This window comes from Otolemur garnettii, unplaced genomic scaffold (genome assembly GCF_000181295.1).
Source record: "Otolemur garnettii isolate 467f Iridium unplaced genomic scaffold, OtoGar3 scaffold00116, whole genome shotgun sequence".
Taxonomy (NCBI): Eukaryota; Metazoa; Chordata; class Mammalia; order Primates; family Galagidae; genus Otolemur; species Otolemur garnettii.
Genome location: NW_003852511.1, coordinates 568,960 through 588,724, shown reverse-complemented (window position 1 = coordinate 588,724; position 19,765 = coordinate 568,960). Strand labels below are relative to the sequence as shown.

The 19,765-nt window shown below is 44.5% G+C and overlaps 2 protein-coding genes across 2 annotated transcripts in view; one reads left to right on the top strand and one right to left on the bottom strand.

Moving 5' to 3' along the window:
- Nucleotides 1–1,122, bottom strand: part of SPRTN (SprT-like N-terminal domain) — an 11,774-nt gene extending 10,652 nt beyond the window's left edge. Inside the window, 1 exon segment of the mRNA XM_023517660.1 lies at nucleotides 799–1,122. Within this exon segment, the coding sequence (XP_023373428.1) occupies nucleotides 799–1,019 (221 nt within the window). The 5' untranslated portion in view covers nucleotides 1,020–1,122.
- Nucleotides 1,123–1,512: 390 nt separating this feature from the next.
- EXOC8 (exocyst complex component 8) lies at nucleotides 1,513–3,870 on the top strand. The gene has a single exon (XM_003797424.3). It carries the CDS (start codon nucleotides 1,623–1,625, stop codon nucleotides 3,795–3,797), a length of 2,175 nt encoding a protein of 724 aa, XP_003797472.1. The 5' UTR covers nucleotides 1,513–1,622; the 3' UTR covers nucleotides 3,798–3,870.
- Nucleotides 3,871–19,765: the final 15,895 nt, after the last annotated feature.

Sequence of the window (19,765 nt, the reverse complement as noted above, 5' to 3'; positions counted from 1 at the left end):
AAAAGGGAAAAAAAAAAAAAAAAAGATTTGTACTTTAAACAGTTTAAACAGTATCATATCTTAAACTGTTTAAGGGCAGGTTGTTTTGTATCAATTCAAAAACATGCTGATACGCAACTGCACCTTAAACTTGTCAACTTTTGTTATGTGCAGAAGTGAATTACCAGTTCAAATTGGGATTTCCCAAACTTAGTGTGTAGAAAAGAGATCCTGGTATCAATCACCTAAGATCCCTTCCTTATTCCAACAAACAAGCTCACTAACTGAGTAGTTTCCTAATGAGAAAAGAACAACACATATCTCTGGAGACTTCTCTGCAGCCTCAGCACTTTCTTTTTCTTTAAATTTCAAATTAATTTGAGGGTACAAATTTTTAGATTACATTGTTCTCACTTCCAAGGTAAAGTTCCAGTTGCAAAAGGACCCAAGCCTTCCTTCTTAGGAACAGACTTGGTTGGTCCTCCCTCCTGGGTCCTGGAGTAAGATCACAAAACAAATCAGAGGCTTGATACTTGAAATGAAGTGACATTCAATCCTCCCCGTCCCTCCCCCACCCCCCGCAAATTAAACCAGTCCAACAGTGGGGCTGTGGGCCACACCGCTTTCTTGGCTGTTGGAGCAAGAGCGAAACAGAGTAAGGAAGGAGAAATACACCGAGACGAGCTGCCCTATTCAAAACCAGACCCTCCTATTTAACGGCCCCCACCCCGTCGGGGATCTCTGGGAGGAGAAGAGAAACCGTGGGGCTGCGGAAAAACAGCCAGTCCCGCCTCTTTCCGCCGCCCGACTCGGACTCACAGGGTCATTCGCACGCTCCATTTCACCTCGACGGCCTCCAGCTGGCCCCAGAAGAACCGGTCGTTAAACTGCACAAACAGGGCCTGCAAATCCGGGGTGGGGTCCACCAACTCCCAGGACGCGTCCACCAGCGACAGGGGCTGTTGCATCTGCTCGCCCTCTGCCACCTGCAGGTTCCACTCCTCCTGTAGCCGCAGCGCCAAAATCAGGTCCTCATCCATCACTGCCAGGATCTCTGCCGACTCCCGGGTCAGGCTGCGACCCCAGGCAACCAGGGCGCGAAGGGCGGAGACCAACTCCTAGAAGATACCGGCTCTCGGGCTGCTCTCGTGAGGCCCGCCAATCTCGCGAGAGTTCAGGGGAAACTGGCTCGACAATGCAAAGGAGAAGTGAGATTACTCCAAAAGCTAAAGCCAAGATTTTAGAGTTTAGGAAAAGCAGTCAACGTGACACCTCCTAGCAGGAGCAGAAAAAGGGTTTCCAGGCCTCAGGCCGAGAAAACTTTCAGGAAGCTGTAATTTCCACGCTCCGCCGGCAACTTCAAACTTCGAGTACATCCTCAGCGCATGCGCAGTACCGATATATTCGGCCTCGCCCCGCCACCCCCACCTGCGCATGCGCTAAGCCTCCTGCGATGTCGCACAGGCGCATTGTCTGCGCTTGACTTCTTGCGCAGGCGCAGTGTCTGAAGCTCAGACCCGGAGCGCAGGCGTACTCGTCCGGCTCCCATCCTACTTCCTCAACCCCGGAGCTCAGTGCAGCTTGGGTGGGTCTCGACAGCGGCGGTGGTAGTGACAGTGGCGGAGACCCAGCCGGAAATCGCGATGGCGATGTCAGACAGTGGGGCGAGCCGTCTGAGGCGGCAACTGGAGTCGGGGGGCTTTGAGGCCCAGTTGTACGTGAAGCAGCTTTCTCAGCAGTCAGACGGGGACCGGGACCTCCAGGAGCACCGACAGCGCATCCAGGCGCTGGCCGAGGAGACGGCGCAGAACCTAAAACGTAACGTCTACCAGAACTACCGGCAGTTCATAGAGACGGCCCGCGAGATCTCCTACCTGGAGAGCGAGATGTACCAGCTCAGCCACCTGCTGACTGAGCAGAAGAGCAGCCTGGAGAGCATCCCGCTTACCCTGCTGCCCGCCGCCGCCGCTGCCGCCGGGGCCGCTGCTGCCTCAGGCGGGGAGGAGGGAGGAGGCGGTCCGGGGGGCCGAGACCACCTCCGAGGCCAGGTTGGCTTTTTCCCCACCCCCGGGGGCGCCTCCCGCGACAGTTCTGGTCCGGGTGAGGAAGGAAAGTATCGCACTCTCACCACCCTGCTTGAGAAGGTGGAAGGCTGCAGGCATCTGCTGGAGACGCCGGGAAAGTACCTGGTGTACAACGGGGACCTAGTGGAATACGAGGCGGACCACATGGCCCAGTTGCAGCGGGTGCACGGCTTTCTTATGAACGACAGTTTGTTGGTGGCCACCTGGTTGCCGCAGAGGAGAGGTATGTATCGTTACGATGCTCTCTATCCTCTAGATCGTTTGGCAGTGATCAATGTCAAGGACAACCCGCCCATGAAGGACATGTTCAAACTGCTAATGTTCCCTGAGAGCCGTATTTTTCAGGCAGAAAATGCTAAAATCAAACGAGAATGGCTGGAAGTGCTAGAAGAAACCAAGAGAGCCCTCAGTGAAAAAAGACGAAGGGATCAGGAGGAAGCAGCGGCGCCTCGAGGGCCACCACAAGTGACTTCCAAGCCCAGTAACCCTTTCGAAGATGAAGAAGAAAAAGAACCAGCTGTTCCTGAGGTAGAGGAAGAGACGGTGGACCTCTCGATGGAATGGATCCAGGAGTTACCTGAAGACCTGGATGTGTGTATTGCCCAGAGGGACTTCGAAGGGGCTGTTGACCTACTGGATAAACTGAACATTTACCTGGAAGATAAGCCCAGTCCACCTCCTGTAAAAGAACTAAGGGCCAAAGTGGATGAGCGTGTTCGACAGCTCACTGAGGTACTAATGTTCGAACTCTCCCCAGGTCGTTCCCTGAGAGGTGGTCCCAAGGCTACTCGCAGGGCAGTTTCTCAACTAATCCGGCTGGGCCAGTGCACTAAGGCTTGTGAGCTGTTTTTGAGAAACAGGGCAGCAGCTGTTCATACTGCAATCCGTCAGCTTCGCATTGAAGGTGCCACTTTACTCTATATTCATAAACTGTGCCATGTATTCTTTACCAGTCTTCTCGAAACTGCGAGAGAATTTGAGATAGATTTTGCAGGCACTGACAGCGGCTGCTACTCTGCCTTTGTGGTCTGGGCAAGATCAGCCATGGCCATGTTTGTGGATGCTTTTAGCAAGCAGGTGTTTGACAGTAAGGAGAGCCTTTCCACAGCAGCTGAGTGTGTAAAAGTGGCTAAAGAGCATTGCCAGCAACTGGGTGATATTGGACTAGACCTCACCTTCATCATCCATGCCCTTCTGGTGAAAGACATCCAAGGGGCCTTGCACAGTTACAAAGAAATCATCATTGAAGCCACTAAGCACCGAAACTCAGAAGAGATGTGGAGGAGGATGAACTTGATGACTCCAGAAGCCCTGGGTAAGCTCAAAGAAGAGATGAAAAGCTGTGGAGTAAGTACCTTTGAGCAGTACACAGGGGATGACTGCTGGGTGAACCTAAGCTATACAGTGGTTGCTTTCACCAAACAGACCATGGGCTTCTTGGAAGAGGCGCTAAAGCTGTATTTCCCCGAGTTGCACATGGTACTTCTGGAGAGCCTGGTGGAAATCATTTTGGTTGCTGTCCAGCATGTGGATTATAGTCTTCGGTGTGAGCAGGATCCAGAGAAGAAGTCTTTTATCAGACAGAATGCATCCTTTTTATATGAAACAGTCCTCCCTGTGGTGGAGAAAAGGTTTGAGGAAGGTGTGGGGAAGCCTGCCAAGCAACTCCAAGACCTGAGAAATGCATCTAGACTTATTCGTGTGAATCCTGAAAGTACAACATCAGTGGTCTGATTATTTGGGTCTGTTTGTGTGTGTGTATGTATTCCTTATATATTATTTATATTTATATTACGTTGCATTAGCTTATTCTTTTTTTTTTTTTTTTTGAGACAGAGCCTCAAGCTGTCCCCCTGGGTAGAGTGTCGTGGCATTACAGCTCACAGCAACCTCCAACTCCTGGGCTCAAGCGAGTCTCCTGCCTCAGCCTCCCAAGTAGCTGGGACCACAGGCGCCCGCCACAACGCCCGGCTATTTTTTGGTTGCAGCCGTCATTGTTGTTTGGCGGGTCCGGGCTGGGGATTCGAACCCGCAACCTTAGGTGTACGTGGCTGGCGCCTTAGCCGGTTGAGCTATAGGTGCTGAGCCACATTAGCTTATTCTTTATGGTTTCAAACACAGCTTAAAAAGTGCCCTCTTAGAAATGCAAAATCACAAAGAGAAATAAAGTGTTAGGCCCAAATAACAAACATACTGGAATTATTAAAACATACAGTATGCCATCCTTTTAAAGTGTGCTGATTCTTTACTGAAAATATGCTTACACTATACTATTTCAGTTTTATCCCATCAGTCAAAATACACTTTATTATTCTATGTATTATGTGACACAGAGTCATAATATCTATAAATATATGATATGAATATGTTGTAAGTTTCCCAGTTCACTAAAATGTTAGGTTTGAAGTGCCATGTAAAACACCCTGCCTCATACTTTCCCCCTCCTTAAAATGTAATTGAACAATTTGGGGGAAAGAAAGAAGTGCTCAAAGCAAAAGGAAGACAGAATCTTTGGACTCCTAGAATGCTCCATGTTGCATTTTCTTGTGTGATTTTTAAAAGTGACTGTAGTGTTTACCTCAGATTGTTTAGTCAAACAATAACTAAAGCAACATGAACGTCCTGAGGTTTCTAAACTAGTGCTTCTATTGTATGTTTAACATGTAACATTCTTCATACTTTGAGAGGAGTTGTCTCTGTTAACATATTTTCTTCCCCAGCTGCTGCTTGTGATCCTTGTCCCTAAGTGCCATTTTAGATGCCCGTGATTTCAAAGGTCATTTCTTTTACCTGAATAAAAATGGTGGTAGTAAGACTGAAAGTTATGTAAAACCTAAAACAGATTCCAAACAGTGGCTCAAGGGTCATTAAACGCCTTGACTTAAATTACTTGTGTGCCAGACCAACCCTGTTCTTTTCTTTTTAGCTATGCATATGAAAAGGTTGAAAATTATCAGTTACAGATTTCCTTTGACTAATGTTTTTCACATACCTTTAGGATTTTCTAGATAGCCATATCTAGATATCTCAGATGAACAAAGGCAGTTATAATTTATCTCTTTTTAAGGTTAGTAAAAAATGAATTTGATAAAATTTTGTGATTATTATGATTTTGTGCCATTTACAGGTCCTGATGTTGTACAAAACACATGTAGTGTAAATTATATGATGCTGGAGCCATGATATACTTCCAACGATTCAATTTTGAATTCAAAATTTCTCTTTTAAGACATGAAGGTGTAAAAATTTAAATGTGTATACTCTATTATTTAAATGCTTGCTTCTTCACAGAACTGTCTGCTTTTTAAAACTGGAAATACAGACTATTCTTTTGTTAAAATTTGTGTGTTCGGTCAGAGTTGCTGCTGAAGAAAGTATAGTTTTGGTGTATCAAATAGTGTGAAGTTAATTAAAGACCATCAGTGTTGTATCTTTGTGCCCAATCATGTTGCATTCCTCAAAGTGAAGTCAAAGGTGCTGTGGTTTTTTGTTTCTATGAGGCTCCAAAACAAGTTCTAAAAATTGAATGCACTTAGAGCTTGTCCAGAAATACCGTATTAATACATACAGAAATATAGCACTTAAGTGTTGATTACCTTTTTTTGCTTCAAGCATAACTTGTCACTTGCTCTTGGAATCACAGACTGGATTGAATTAATTACTGCTGGGGGCTGGGGGAAGGCACTTTGTGGAATTAAGTCTCTTTTTGATTAAAGCCTTACTTCATGTAAGTTCTGAAAACTCACTTATTTTTGTTTAAATCCTATCTACAAATTCATTACCAGCCCTTGTATTTTATAACTTGATATTTTACCTAGGATTGGGAATTAGGGACTTGACATGTAGTATAAAATCAGTATATGTACATTTTGCTTATTGATATGCTGTGATATGAGGGAATCTGAAATGTTTTGTAAAAATAAAGCTTAAAAACTTTCTTACACTGGATAAAATTAATATTATGATGTTATATTTATTTCTCTTCTTTAATCAGGTCTTATTCTTACATCCTTGTTACTGAAATATCCTTTAAAGAGCCTAGTTTGGTTTTTGTGTTTTATTTATGTGAGGATGATAGGTAGTAAGCTTTGCTGTTCTGCTTACTGTCAGTATTGTGACTAAATCAGTTCTCAATTTCTTAGGACACCTTGAATGGAAAATTTCAGATGTGAATTTCCTCTAAAAAGTAGATTTAATGCCATCTGCACGTGCCTAAATAAAGAACAAAAAATGAAGTCCATGAGACCTAGGAACTAAATGACATGGCCCTGCTTTTTAAAAATATTATATAGATACTGAGGAAATGGTCCTGTATTTAAAACTACTGAATGCTGTGCCTCATATTGACTGTAAAGTGGGGCGAAGGAGGTCAAAATAAATTTAAGTATACTTTCTCCTCTTAAAGTGCATAAAAATTGAGAGAAAATCAAATATAATTTAGAGAGTAATTAAACGTACAGCAGTGTAGGGTGGGAATATTGAGAAGGAAGAGAGCAGAGTAATTTTAAGGAGTTTATTAGGTTCTGATGGAATTGTTGGTATTTCAGCTGGTCGTTGAAGAATGCACAAGACTTAGATGTGCAAAGAAAAAGGAAGAGCGTGACCTGAGCCAAGTTGCAGAAGTGGACATACAGGTGTTGCGTGGAGAGGTCTGCTTTGACAGAGCGTGGGGGGGCGGTTAAAGGAGCAGCAGCGCAGGCCTACGAAGGGAGTGTCAGTCTTGCAGAAAGAAAGAAAGTAAACCCAACATCCACTTCCCCACCCATCCCCGCAGTCCTTCTCACCAGAGGGGACCACTGGTAAGAGTCTCATGTACATTTTTTCTCCCAGATGCTGGATTATACTGCATCTTGTTTTTAGACACTTAATTCAGTATTTTTAAGTGTACTTTACTGGGTTTTTGTTTTGTCATGGACTTGTGTCCGGTCAGAGTGAATGGATATAGCATAATTTTGCATTTTTCAGTTTGTTGGTTTCAGGTTTTGGTGATCACGAAAAAACCTTTAAAAATTCTGTGTGTGTGTGTGTGTGTGTGTATAAAGTATTTGCTTGCTCATGTGAATGTATCTATAAGATGCATTTTTATTTTTTTTTTGAGACAGAGCCTCAAGCTGTCCGCCTGGGTAGAGTGCCGTGGCATTACAGCCAGCAACCTCCAACTCCTGGCTCAAGCGAGTCTCCTACCTCCGCCTCCCAAGTAGCTGGGACCACAGGCGCCCGCCACAACGCCCGGCCATTTTTTTGGTTGCAGCCGTCATTGTTGTTTGGCGGGTCAGGGCTGGGGATTCGAACCCGCCACTTTAGGTATATGTGGCTGGCGCCTTAGCCAGTTGAGCTATAGGCGCCGAGCCAAGATGCATTTTTAGAAATCACTCTGCCAAACTGTACATTTTAAATTTAGGTAAACATTGCCAAATGCTCATCAGGGAGGGCATACCATTTCACACTCTCCCCCACAGTATAGGAAAACCCGTACTTCCATGAATGCTCATAAAAATGTATTCATTTTTAATTAAATTTTTTTTTTTGAGACAGAGCCTTAAGCTGTCACTCTGGGGTAGAGTGCTGTGGCATCACAGCTCACAGCAACCTCAAACTCTTGGGCTTAAGTGATTCTCTTGCCTCAGCCTCCCAGGTAGCTTGACCAGAGTTGTGGCTGTCCTTGTGCTGCTTGTCATGGCTGCACCATGCAGGCTGAGTGACCTCCCAGGTCAGCCTGTCCTGTGGCCAGTGCAGTGAGCCCTGCTGCGACAGGGCTCTTATTATCTCAGAGGTGATTATCTTAGAGATGAGCCCTGCTCTTGGCCACACCGGCCCTCCCAGCCCTGTGGCAGCCCTGTCCTGCCAGTCAGAAGAGCACGGCGTGTTCCTCCTCTCTGAAGGGCCGGAGTTTCTGTCTGACATCTCTCGTTTGGGCTTCCAGGAAGGCCCCCCCGATACACAGTGATGTCCAGTCCTCCTTTGTTTACTGTTCTCTCTGCTGACCCCTCTGTCCTCAGCAGGGAGGTAGAGGAGGAGGACATGTGTGACATCACACAGGACACTTGGATGAGCAGTATCTGACACCTTGCTGGTCCCAGGACTTCTTTGACTCCTGCCAACCTGTCAGCAGTCTTTCCTTTTCCTGGGATGAGATGACCTCTGCCTGTGTGAGACGTGGTCAGTGAGTGCTCCCACTTCAGAGGGAGTGAGGCTCCCCATGGTCCCCAAGCAGCCTCCATGTTCTCAGTGATCACCTGTCCTTGTGGAGACGTCTCCCCACAGCCAGGCCCTGCAGGCCCCTCAGTATGAGCCAAATCTAGGGCCAGAGTGTGAGCACGGACACGAGGGGTGTAGGGGAGCATTGTACTCCCCCCAGTCCCAGATGACTCCTGGGTCACTCGGGCAGTCACTGGCAAGTGCACAATGTGGTCAGTAAGCAAGTCAGGGGAGGACATGAGAGTGTCCTGGCCACCTCGGCCACTTCTGTTGCCAGTGCACACTCCTCCTGATAGATGCTGGCCAGGACCTCTGTCTCTGCTTCAGGTGTCTCTCTGGTTGTTACTCTGAGCCCCTGGATCTGCTCAGGGAGGCTCTTTCCAATGTCTCTGAGATGGTTCCTGGACTGTGAGCTCCAGTCCCTCCCCTCCTGGTTAGCTTGTCCTAGGAAGCCACCATCTGAGTGCCAGAACTTAAACACCACCAGCACTGCCAGAGTCTGTCCCTGAAGTCAAAGCGTGGCCCTCACACACCGAACTTCCAGGAATGACCAAGGCTCCTGTGCTCTAGGGAGGACCTGAAATCCTTTTCAGTGTGAGAGTTTGCATATTGCAGCCATCAGTCCCACCTCAGGGTCTGTTCCCATGGAGAAGACCAACAGCCTCCAGGGTCCACTGGGGCCACAGGGTCCACTGGGGCCAGTTGCAGCAGCACCTCTAGAAAGCAGCCAGGCAGACTCCCCCATCTCTAAGGATAATATGTGTAACCGTTTCCCCATTTTAAGCAGTGGATGTGTGTGGTGACCTGTCATAGCAGGCACCATCTATGGGGGGCTGAGGCGAGCAGGGCCAGTTCCTTCTAACAGGACACAGGTAGGCTCCCTGCAGTGTTCTACCCAGAATATCCTATTGATGTCCCCGACTTTGCAATGTAAACAGCAGGAGCTGTGTCATGCCTGGCCTCACTGATTTCATTTGCAGAAAACCTGGATGAAACCAAGGCTGAAGACAAGGGCCAGCATCTCCCAGGTGACTCTGATCAGCATGACACTTAGTGGGAACTAAGGTGGGATGTAGGGACCTCATCCGGACATCCCAGGGAAAACAGATCTGTGCAAAGGGCCTGTTTGATCTGAGCAGCAACCAGGAAGGGTCTGTTTAAGGAAGCTGCTTGTTTCCCTGCTACTCCTGTGCTGGTTGTCACTTCCTATCATTTCTGACCATAAGTAATGTGGGGTCAGCCAGACGGCTTGTCCTTGTCCCTGGATGTCCATATTCAAACACATCCCACCTGTCCTCGCTGTGGGGGTAAAATCAGGGAGGGCCACATGGCTGCTTCCTACCCTGCTGACCTCAGTCTGCCGGCAGGTCTTGTGGGACACACAAATAACCAGACAAAAGAAAGTTCTATCAAGAAGGCACAGAGTGTGGATATGCAATGCCTCGGAAATAAACGCGCTTTTTCATGTAACTAACATGAAATTGATACACAGTCACCAAATGTGCCAGAATCCCGTTGGAAGGGCTGCCTGGGGTACAGTCACAACATCCTTTCCACAGTCCTCACTGGCCATTACCCCTTTCCACACGGGGGTTTTCCCTTCTCCCTCCTCGTAGGAAATGTGTCCGGATTCGTGAGCAGGCGCGAGCTGACCCACCTGCGCCAGAAGTTGCGGGAAGGGACAGCAGTGTCCTCCTCATTCGGTGAGCGTCTCTAGGCCCTCCTCAACCAAGACGGTGATGACAACCGTGAGGAGGAAGTGGCGGAGGGGCTCAGGCTGGCGGAGAGCCTCAGCAGCTTGCTCAGCCCAGGTGAGGTGGCCACAGGTGTTGGGTGATGTTCTTTCTCGCAGGGAGAGAAGGACGGCTTGGCCGTGGGTGCAAGCTCGCTCCTAGAATTGTTTAAAAGCAAGAAACGACTACACACTCTTAGGTGGCATGTAGCAAAATGTCTTTATTTTCCACTCCCATTTATCGGGAGCTAGTCACGTACACCGCATTGATCGATAATCCTCATTTCTTATCTTAAACTATAGAAGAGAAAGAAAGTCCAGGAAAGTGAGATAGCCATCATAAGATTAGCCTAAAGAAAGAAAGTCCGGGAAAGTAAGACAACCATCTTAAGCTAGCCTCAGGCTATTCCTCTTGGAAGATCTAAAAGAACAATACATTATCTGACTTCTATTGTTAAAGTTAAAGGTTAGGATAAACAGAGGAGTGAAACCTTTCTCTTCTATGTAGTCAATTAAATTTCCGAGAAACTGGCTTCATGACTGTTTTTTTTTTCTTTATGGCTTTGGAGACCCTGCAGTTACGATGGAGTGTTTTACTCACATCATTACGATGGAGTTTTTCTTTTCACTCACATCAACCTCTGAGTCATGTCCTCTGCACAGATGGGCCGTCTCAACCCTTATCTGACAGGCTGACTTGACTGCACAGTCGGGGTTCCCTGTAGGAGGTTTTTACGCCTGGCCTGCAGGCCCCCACCGTGTTTTCCCAGGTCGCTTAGGGCTTCGACTAAAGCACATAATACTCACAAGTCTTTTTGCTCAGTTTTGGAATTAAAAGAGCACATTTCATTTAATTTTTGTGGGTGTTTACCCCAAACCTTCCACCTCCCCAGGCCTGAATTGGCAAAACTCTCACCTTGTGGTTCAGGAGAGTCCAAAGCAAAAGAATCTCCCACATGAAAAAAAGTGTAGCTTGATCCCCATGAAGTTGTGAAATCCCACTGCTGACTCTTGAGTCCAGCTGTCCTACGGCAGACTGTCAACAAGAAGACATAATAATCCGAAGTATATATGAACCTAACTCAGGAGCTCCCAGATGCAGCGAACAAATTCCACTGGAGCTGAATAGGGAACTTACTAATAGCATCAGAATTGCCAGAGATTCAACACCTCACTGTCTGACCTAGACAGATCATCAAAATAGAAAATAAAGAAACACTGAACTTAAATAGAACCCTTACCGAAAATACCTAACAGTTCCTTACAGGACATTCTACCCCCAAACTACCAATATACTTTTTTCTCATCAGTGGATGGGGCATTTCCTAAGATCCATCATATCTTATGCCTCAAAACATGTCTCAACAAGTTTTAAGAAACTGAAATAATTCCATGTTCCTTCTCAGACCACAGTGGAACCAAGTTAGAAATCAATTCCCATAAAACGCCTAATTCTACACTAAGTCACAGATTAAACAACCTGTTGCTGAATGATTATTGCGGAGATAATAAAATTAAGTTGGAAATTAAAAGATACCTTGAACTGAATGACCAAAGGGCACATAAGCTATTACAATCTATGGGATTCAGCAAAAGCATGCGTAAGGGGAAAATTCATTGCCTGAAATGCCCACCTAAAAAGCTAAAAATATCACAAATTAGAAACCTCTTATCACATAGGTCAATCAATGAAGTTCATGAACTTTCCACCATCGGTTACTTTGGAAGCAACATTCAGACTGCTTGGTGAGGCTTCCTAACCTTGGCATATCCGTGTCTCACAACTGTGTCAATGCATGGCGGTGTCTTGCTGAGTGATGTTTTTATTGTTGCTGCATATTTTTGTGTGCCATTGCAGGAATATCAGCACTTGAGTTAGAACAATAAACACACATTACATTTCTTATAAGTGTGGTTAAGAGTGGAAGTGTAATCAGGGCCACATTAATCCATGTTTATGGAGATAATGCCATGAAGAAAAAGACAGTGTACAAATGGATTCAACATTTCTCTAAGGGGAGAGAAAGAGTCACTGATCAAGAGAAGTCAGGGCAGCTATTGATGAGCAGAACTGAGAAAACCACTGCAAAGTCGTTGACTGATAATCAAAATCATCAGCTGACTGAGAGGCATAGCAGACCAAGGAAACATTGAAAGAAAAGCAGTTAAGGAGGTGGCGCCTGTGGCTCAGTGGGTAGGGCGCTGGCCCCATATACCAAGGATAACATGTTCAAACCTGACCCAGGCCAAACTGCACCAGAGAATAGCCAGGTGTTGTAGCAGGTGCTTGTGGTCCCAGCTGTTCCAGAGGCTGAGGCAATAGAATTGCCTATGCCCAGGAGTTGGAGGTTGCTGTGAGCTGGGCTGAGACCATGGCACTCTAAGGAACAGAGTGAGACTGTGTCTCCAGAACAAACAAACAACAAAGATTAATAAATAAATAAGAAAACAGATGAACCCAGTCCCTGGGCTTTGGAGAGGGAAGTGGCCAAGGCTTCTTCACAGGGAAGAGGAGAATGGGGAATGAGAGCAGCATGCCCCCCCCCCCCACCGCCGGCCTCCCTGGACAGGCACTGGGAAGAGCTTTCCTTGGAGGATCCCATTTGGTCCCCACACTACCTCGATGAGGTTGGGGCTTACAGCATCCCACTGTTCAGAGGAGCACACTGCAGCTGGGAAAGGAACAGGGACATTCCCGGACCCTCAGCCAGTAGGAGGCTGAGACACACTGTCCACTGGCGAGGGGGCATCCCCAGTTTAGGGTCAGCAGGACACTCCTGTTGGGGGGTGGTGAAGGTTCATGGAGAGAGCCATAAAGGTAGGGATGTAGCAGGGGTCGCTGCCCAGGATGGCAGGCACTGGAGGCTCCAGCAGCTACTCCAGTTTCTTTGCCTGGACCATCTACATTGCTTGAGTCCCATCCGGGTTTAGAGCTGCCTTGCTTTCAGCCTGGGTTGGGATACAGAGTTTTACATGCTCAGTGTCATAGCATGAAGCACCAGGAGGGTCAGGGGCTGGAGCTCACCCTGGACTCCAAAGTGCTTAGCAACTTGTGTCCAGGGTGGGACATGAGTACCCCCAAAAGGAAATGGTTAAAAGTAGAATTTCAGAAGGGGAGAATTAAAACCATAGGTACCTTCAGGTCAGTTTGTTGTCTGAGTGAAAATAGTACCTCCTGTTTTAAGAGCATCAGCCCAGTGAGTCCTAACAAAAGTCGCCTGGAGAGCTGAGAAAACAAAGACTCATCCTGGCTGAAAGGATCAGTGTGTGGGGACACAGAGGACATTTACTGCTGGACAATGTCCCACAGCAGTGAGATACTGTGGTGAGTGGCCTCCCTTCTGGAATGTCTTTCAGCCCCGGAGTGCCCCTTGTCCTGGGCTGGAGGGCACAAGAGATCTGTCCCTTGAGACGCATGTACCAGAGAAGTAGATGTAATAACATTCCCATTCCCCACCTGTACTTTCTGCATAAAAACAACGCATCTTGGGGAAGCTGTGGAAGGAAAGTCTGCCCAACTGTGACATGGGCACCTGGGCCCCAAAGTTAAAACACCTTAAAATCACAGGGGTGAAAAGCCATCTTGACCTGAACGGAATTGAAATAACAGTTTCTTTTCTAGACTTCATAAAAACATGTCGATAGCCTACGTGGTGGGAGGCTCCTCTCTTTGCTAGCTCCCGGAGCTCCCCCTCCTGGTGCACACATCCCTGTATTGTCTGCTCCCCTGGAGTGTGGTCTGGACTTGGTGTCTCAATTCCACCCAACAGAATATGACAAAAGAGTTGAGATGTCACCTTCTAGATTCCATTGTAAAGTGACTCTGCCTGGAGTCCTGGTGTCTCTCGCCTCCGTTCTCTCCTCCCCTCTCTCTCATATCCCCCTTTCTCTATCTCTTTCTCTCTCATCCCTGAGTCCAGGGAAGCAGCTGATATGTTAGGACCTGCGCCATGCAGAGATTCCTAAGTCCGAGCACCCAGAAAGGACAAAGGACATTGGAGAATGGAACCCCTTAGTCCTTATCCAATCCTGCCCATAACCATGTTAATAAGCTTGGAAGTGTGTCCCACCCAGCTTGAGCCTCAGCTGAGACAGCGGTGCAGTCCTCCTTAGAGACGTCCTGGCAGGGTCACCCAGCGGTTCTGAGTTAAATTGAAATCATTCCCACTCAGATCAGGAACCAGGCAAGGTTGCCCATTGTCCCCACTGCTATTTAACATTGTAATGGAAGTTCTAGCTACTGCAATTTGAGAAGAAAAGGCGATTAAGGGTATCCATATAGGAACTGAAGAGATTAAACTTTCACTTTTTGCAGATGATATGATTATATATCTGGAAAACACCAGGGATTCAACTAAAAAACTCTTAGAAGCGATCAAGGAATACAGTGGTGTATCAGGATACAAAATCAACACTCATAAATCTGTAGCCTTTATATATACGAATAGCAGCCAAGCTGAAAAAACAGTCAAGGACTCTATCCCATTTAAAGTAGTGCCAAAGAAGATGAAATATTTGGGAGTATACTTAACAAAGGATGTGAAGGATCTCTATAAAGAGTACTATGAAACTCTAAGAAAAGAAACAGCTGAAAATGTTAACAAATGGAAAAACATACCATGCTCATGGCTGGGAAGAATCAACATTGTTAAAATGTCCATATTACCCAAAGCAATATACAGTTTTATTGCAATTCCCATTAAAACCCCAGTGTCATACTTTAAAGATCTTGAGAAAATAATACTTCGCTTTATATGGAATCAGAAAAGACCTCGAATAGCCAAGACATTACTCAGGAATAAAAACAAAGCAGGAGGAATCACCCTACCAGACCTCAGACTATACTATAAATTGATAGTGCTTAAAACAGCATGGTATTGGCACAAAAACAGAGAGGTAGATGTATGGAACAGAATAGAAAGCCAACAGATGAATCCAGCTACCTACCATTACCTCATCTTTGACAAACCAATTAAAAACATTGAGTAGGGAAAAGATTCCCTATTTAACAAATGGTGCTGGACGAACTGGCTGGTGACCTGTAGAAGACTGAAACTGGATCCACACCTTTCACCATTAACTAAGATAGATTCTCACTGGATTAAGACTTAAACTTAAGACATGAAACCATAAAAATACTAGAAGAAAGTGCAGGGAAAACACTTGTAGAAATCAGCCTGGGTGAATTTTTTATGAGATGGACCACATGGGCAATTGAAGCAACATCAAAAATACATTATTGGGACCTGATCAAACTAAAGAGCTTCTGCACAGCCAAGAACACAGTAAGTAAAGCATGCAGACAGCCCTCAGAGTGGGAGAAAATATTTGCAAGCTATGTCTCCGACGAAGGTTTAATAACCAGAATCCATAGAGAACTCAAATGCATTAACAACAACAACAACAACAAAAAAACCAAAAAACAAGTGATCCCATCACAGGGTGGGCAAAGGACTTGAAGAGAAATTTTACCAAAGAAGATAGGTATGTGGCCTATAGATATATGAAAAAATGCTCACCATCCTTAATCATTAGAGAAATGCAAATCAAAACTACTTTGAGATATCACCTAACTCCAGTAAGATTAGCCTATATCACAAAACCCCCAAACCAGAGTTGCTGGCGTGGATGTGGAGAAAAAGGAACACTTCTACACTGCTGGTGGAAATGTAAACTAATATGTTCCTTTTGGAAAGACATCTGGAGAACACTTAAAGAACTAAAAATTGACCTGTCATTCGATCCTACAATTCCTTTATTAGCTATATACACAGAAGATCAAAAATCACATTACAATAAAGATATTTGTATCAGAATGTTTATTGTAGCCCAATTCATAGTTGCCAGGTCATGGAAGAAGCCCAAGTGCCCATCGATCCACAAACGGATCAATAAACTGTGGTATATGCACACCATGGAATACTATGCAGCCCTAAAGAAAGATGGAGACTTTACCTCCTTCATGTTTACATGGCTGGAACTGGAAAATGTTCTTCTTAGCAAAGTATCACAAGAATGGAAGGAAAAGTATCCAATGTACACAGCCCTATTATGAAACTAATTTATAGATATCAAATGAAAACTACAACCTAATTCTAGCCTGAGAATATGGGGAGGGGGTGGGAGAGGGAAAGGGAGAAGGGCAGATGGGTGGTGGAAGGGTGACTGGAAAGATCACCTATATGGTCTGTCTAACAAGGGTACAAGTGAACTTTTCTAGAACTAGAGTATGGATGTTTTAACACAATAAGTAAATGACACAAAGTCTATGTTAACCAGTTTGAGGAAAATACTTCAAATTGTGTATGAAAACACTACACTGTACCCCATGTTTGCATTAATGTATACAGCTATCATTTAATTTAAAAAGAGGGAAAAGGAGAAAATTGGTATAGAAGGGACATTTCTTAAACTGATAGAGGCCATCTACAGCAAAGTGACAGCCAATATCATATTGAATAGGGTTAAATTGAAATCATTTCCACCCAGATCAGGGACCAGGCAAGGTTGCCCATTGTCTCCATTGCTCTTTAACATTCTAATGGAAGTTTTAGCCATTGCAATTAGGGAAGAAAAGATGATCAAGGGTATTCATATAGGACCAGAAGAGATTAAACTTTCACTCTTCGCAGATGATATGATTATATACCTAGAAAACACCAGCGATTCTACTACAAAACTTAGAAGTGATCAAGGAATACAGCAGCATCTCAGGTTACAAAATCAACACTTATAAATCAGTACCCTTTATATATACTAGCAACAGTCAAGCTGAATAAATAGTCAAGAACTCTATTCCATTCACAGTAGTGCCAAAGAAGATGAAATATTTGGGAGTTTACAAAGGACATGGAAGATCTCTATAAAGAGAACTATGAAACTCTAAGAAAAGAAATAGCTGAAGATGTTAACAAATGGAAAAACATACCATGCTCACGGCTGGGAAGAATCAACATTGTTAAAATGTCCATACTACCCAAAGCAATCTACAGATTTAATGCAATCCCTATTAAAGCTCCACTGTTATACTTTAAAGATCTTGAAAAAATAATACTTCATTTATATGAAATCAGAAAAAACCTTGAATAGCCAAGACATTACTCAGAAATAGAAACAAAGCAGGAAGAATCACGCTACCAGACCTCAGATTATACTATAAATACATAGTGATCAAAACGGCATGGTACTGGCACAAAAACAGAGAGGTAGATGTATGGAACAGAATAGAGAACCAAGAGATGAACCCAACTACTTACCATTATCTGATCTTTGACAAGCCAATTAAAAACATTCAGTGGGGAAAAGATTCCCTAATTAACAAATGGTGTTGGGTGAACTGGCTGGCAACCTGCAGAAGACTGAAACTGGATCCACACCTTTCACCACTAACTGAGATAGACTATCACTGGATTAAAGATTTAAACTTAAGACATGAAACTATAAAAATACTAGAAGAAAGTGTAGGGAAGACACTTGAAGAAATCGGCCTGGGCAAAAATTTTATGAGGAGGACCCCCCCCCGCCACCGGGCAATTGAAGCAACATCAAAAATACACTACTGGGACCTGATCAAACTAAAAAGCTTTTGCACAGCCAAGGACACAGTAAGTAAAGCAAGCAGACAGCCCTCAGAATGGGAGAAGATATTTGCTGGTTATATCTTGACAAAGGTTTAATAACAAGAATCCACTGAGAACTCAAAAATATTTACAAGAAAAGATCAAATGATCCCATCTCAGGGTGGGCAAGAGACTTGTAGAGAAACTTCTCTGAAGAAGACAGGTGCACAGCCTACAGACACATGTAAAAATGCTCATCATCCTTAATCATCAGAGAAATGCAAATCAAAACTACTTTGAGAAATCATCTAACACCAGTAAGATTAGCCCATATCACAAAATTTCAAAATCAGAGATGCTGGCGTGGATGTGGAGAAAAGGGAACATTTCTACACTGCTGGGGGGATTGCAAACTAATACGTTCCTTTTGGAGAGACGTCTGGAGAACTCTTAGAGAACTAAAAATAGACCTTCCATTTGATCCTACAATTCCACTACTAGGTATATATCCAGAAGACCAAAAATCACACTACAACAGATATTTGTACCTGAATGCTTATTGCAGCCCAATTCATAATTGCTAAGTCATGGAAGAAGCCCAAGTGCCCATCAGTCCGCGAATGGATCAGTAAATTGTGGTATATGTACACCATGGAATACTATGCAGCCCTAAAGAAGGATGGAGACTTTACATTCTTCATGTTTACATGGATTGAGCTGGAAAATATGCTTCTTAGTAAAGTATCTCAAGAATGGAAGAAAAAGTATCCAATGTACTCAGCCCTACTATGAAACTAACTTATAGTTTTCATAGGAAAGCTATAACCCAATTATAGCCCAAAAATTTAGGGAAAGAGGAGAGGGAGGGGAGGGGAGAGGATGGGTAGATGGAGGGTGATTGGTGGGATCACACCTGTGGTTCTTCGTATAAGGGTACATGTGAATCTTTCTAAATGTAGAATATAAATATCTTAACACAATAACTAAGAAAATGACATGAAGGCTATGTTAACCAGTTTGATGAAAATATTTCAAATTGTATATAAAAAGAGCACACTGTACCCCATGACTGTATTAATGTACACAGCTATGATTTAATACAAAAATCATTTTTCTTCATCTATTGAGAAGATGATGTCATCTTTGTTTTATTATTATTATTGTTATTGTTATTAACATGGTTTTAGCAGTACAACTTTACAAAACGCCATGGGAGACAAAATTAGACTCAGAGTTCACTTATCTTTTAAAAAGTAGCTTTATTGAGATGTAATTCACAGACCACACACACAATTCACCTATTTAAAGCATACAATTAAGTGATTTTTGGTACATTTGTTACAGCCTTACCAAGTCATTGCCCCATTGCTGGAGAGGAAGCCAGTACACTGAGACAGCTGGGTCACTGTAGAGATGGAGTTTGTGACAGGTGCCATGTGAGGACATGCAAGGAAGTTCTCAAATCTGCCCACTGAGAATTTGGGAGAAAAGGTATTTATTTATTTATTTATTTGCAGGTTTTGGCCAGGGCTGGGTTTGCACCCGCCACCTCCGGTATATGGGGCCAGCACCCTACTCCTTGAGCCACAGGCACCACCCAGAGAAAGGGTTTTTAAAGATAGTTTAGTGACCAAATAATCTCACCCACTAGGCAAGTGGGCCTGCTGATTGCCTGGGTTAAGAGCAGAGCCATACAGGTGTAGAAATTGTCTTTTTGTGCTGAATCAGTTCCTGGGAAAAAAAGGATAATGCAATCAGGAACTGAACCTTATACCGACCTTTAACTCTATTGAAAACTTCAACTGATAAAGCCATTGCCCAGCCAGAGCTCAGAGACATGCTTTTTCAAACCTAAGCATTTGAGAGTGCTAACTCTGAGTGTCAAAAGGCTGTACATCCTCTGAGAGCACAAAATGCTCCCTTAGAGGAATATATGTGGGCATGTGCTGATATAGAAATGGAATCCTACAAGGCTAATCTTGCTACTGCTTTAAAAGAAGGGTCTAAACCAAACCATGTCAAATGCTATAATTGTGGAAAGTTCCCACAACCTATTTTCTATAAAAAACCTTATATGTCAGAATGGAAACCTGGTTATGTGCTACATTGGGGCCGAGGTTTTGCTTATATCATTACAGAACAACAAGAGAAGCAGCGGCTAGCAGCCTGGTGGATTAAACCTTGGCATGAGCAGGAAACCTTGCCAGCGCTTT

What these genes read in the sequence shown, in the direction of transcription:
- EXOC8 (XM_003797424.3), top strand. Translation starts at nt 1,623, where the DNA reads ATGGCGATGTCAGACAGTGGGGCGAGCCGTCTGAGGCGGCAACTGGAG.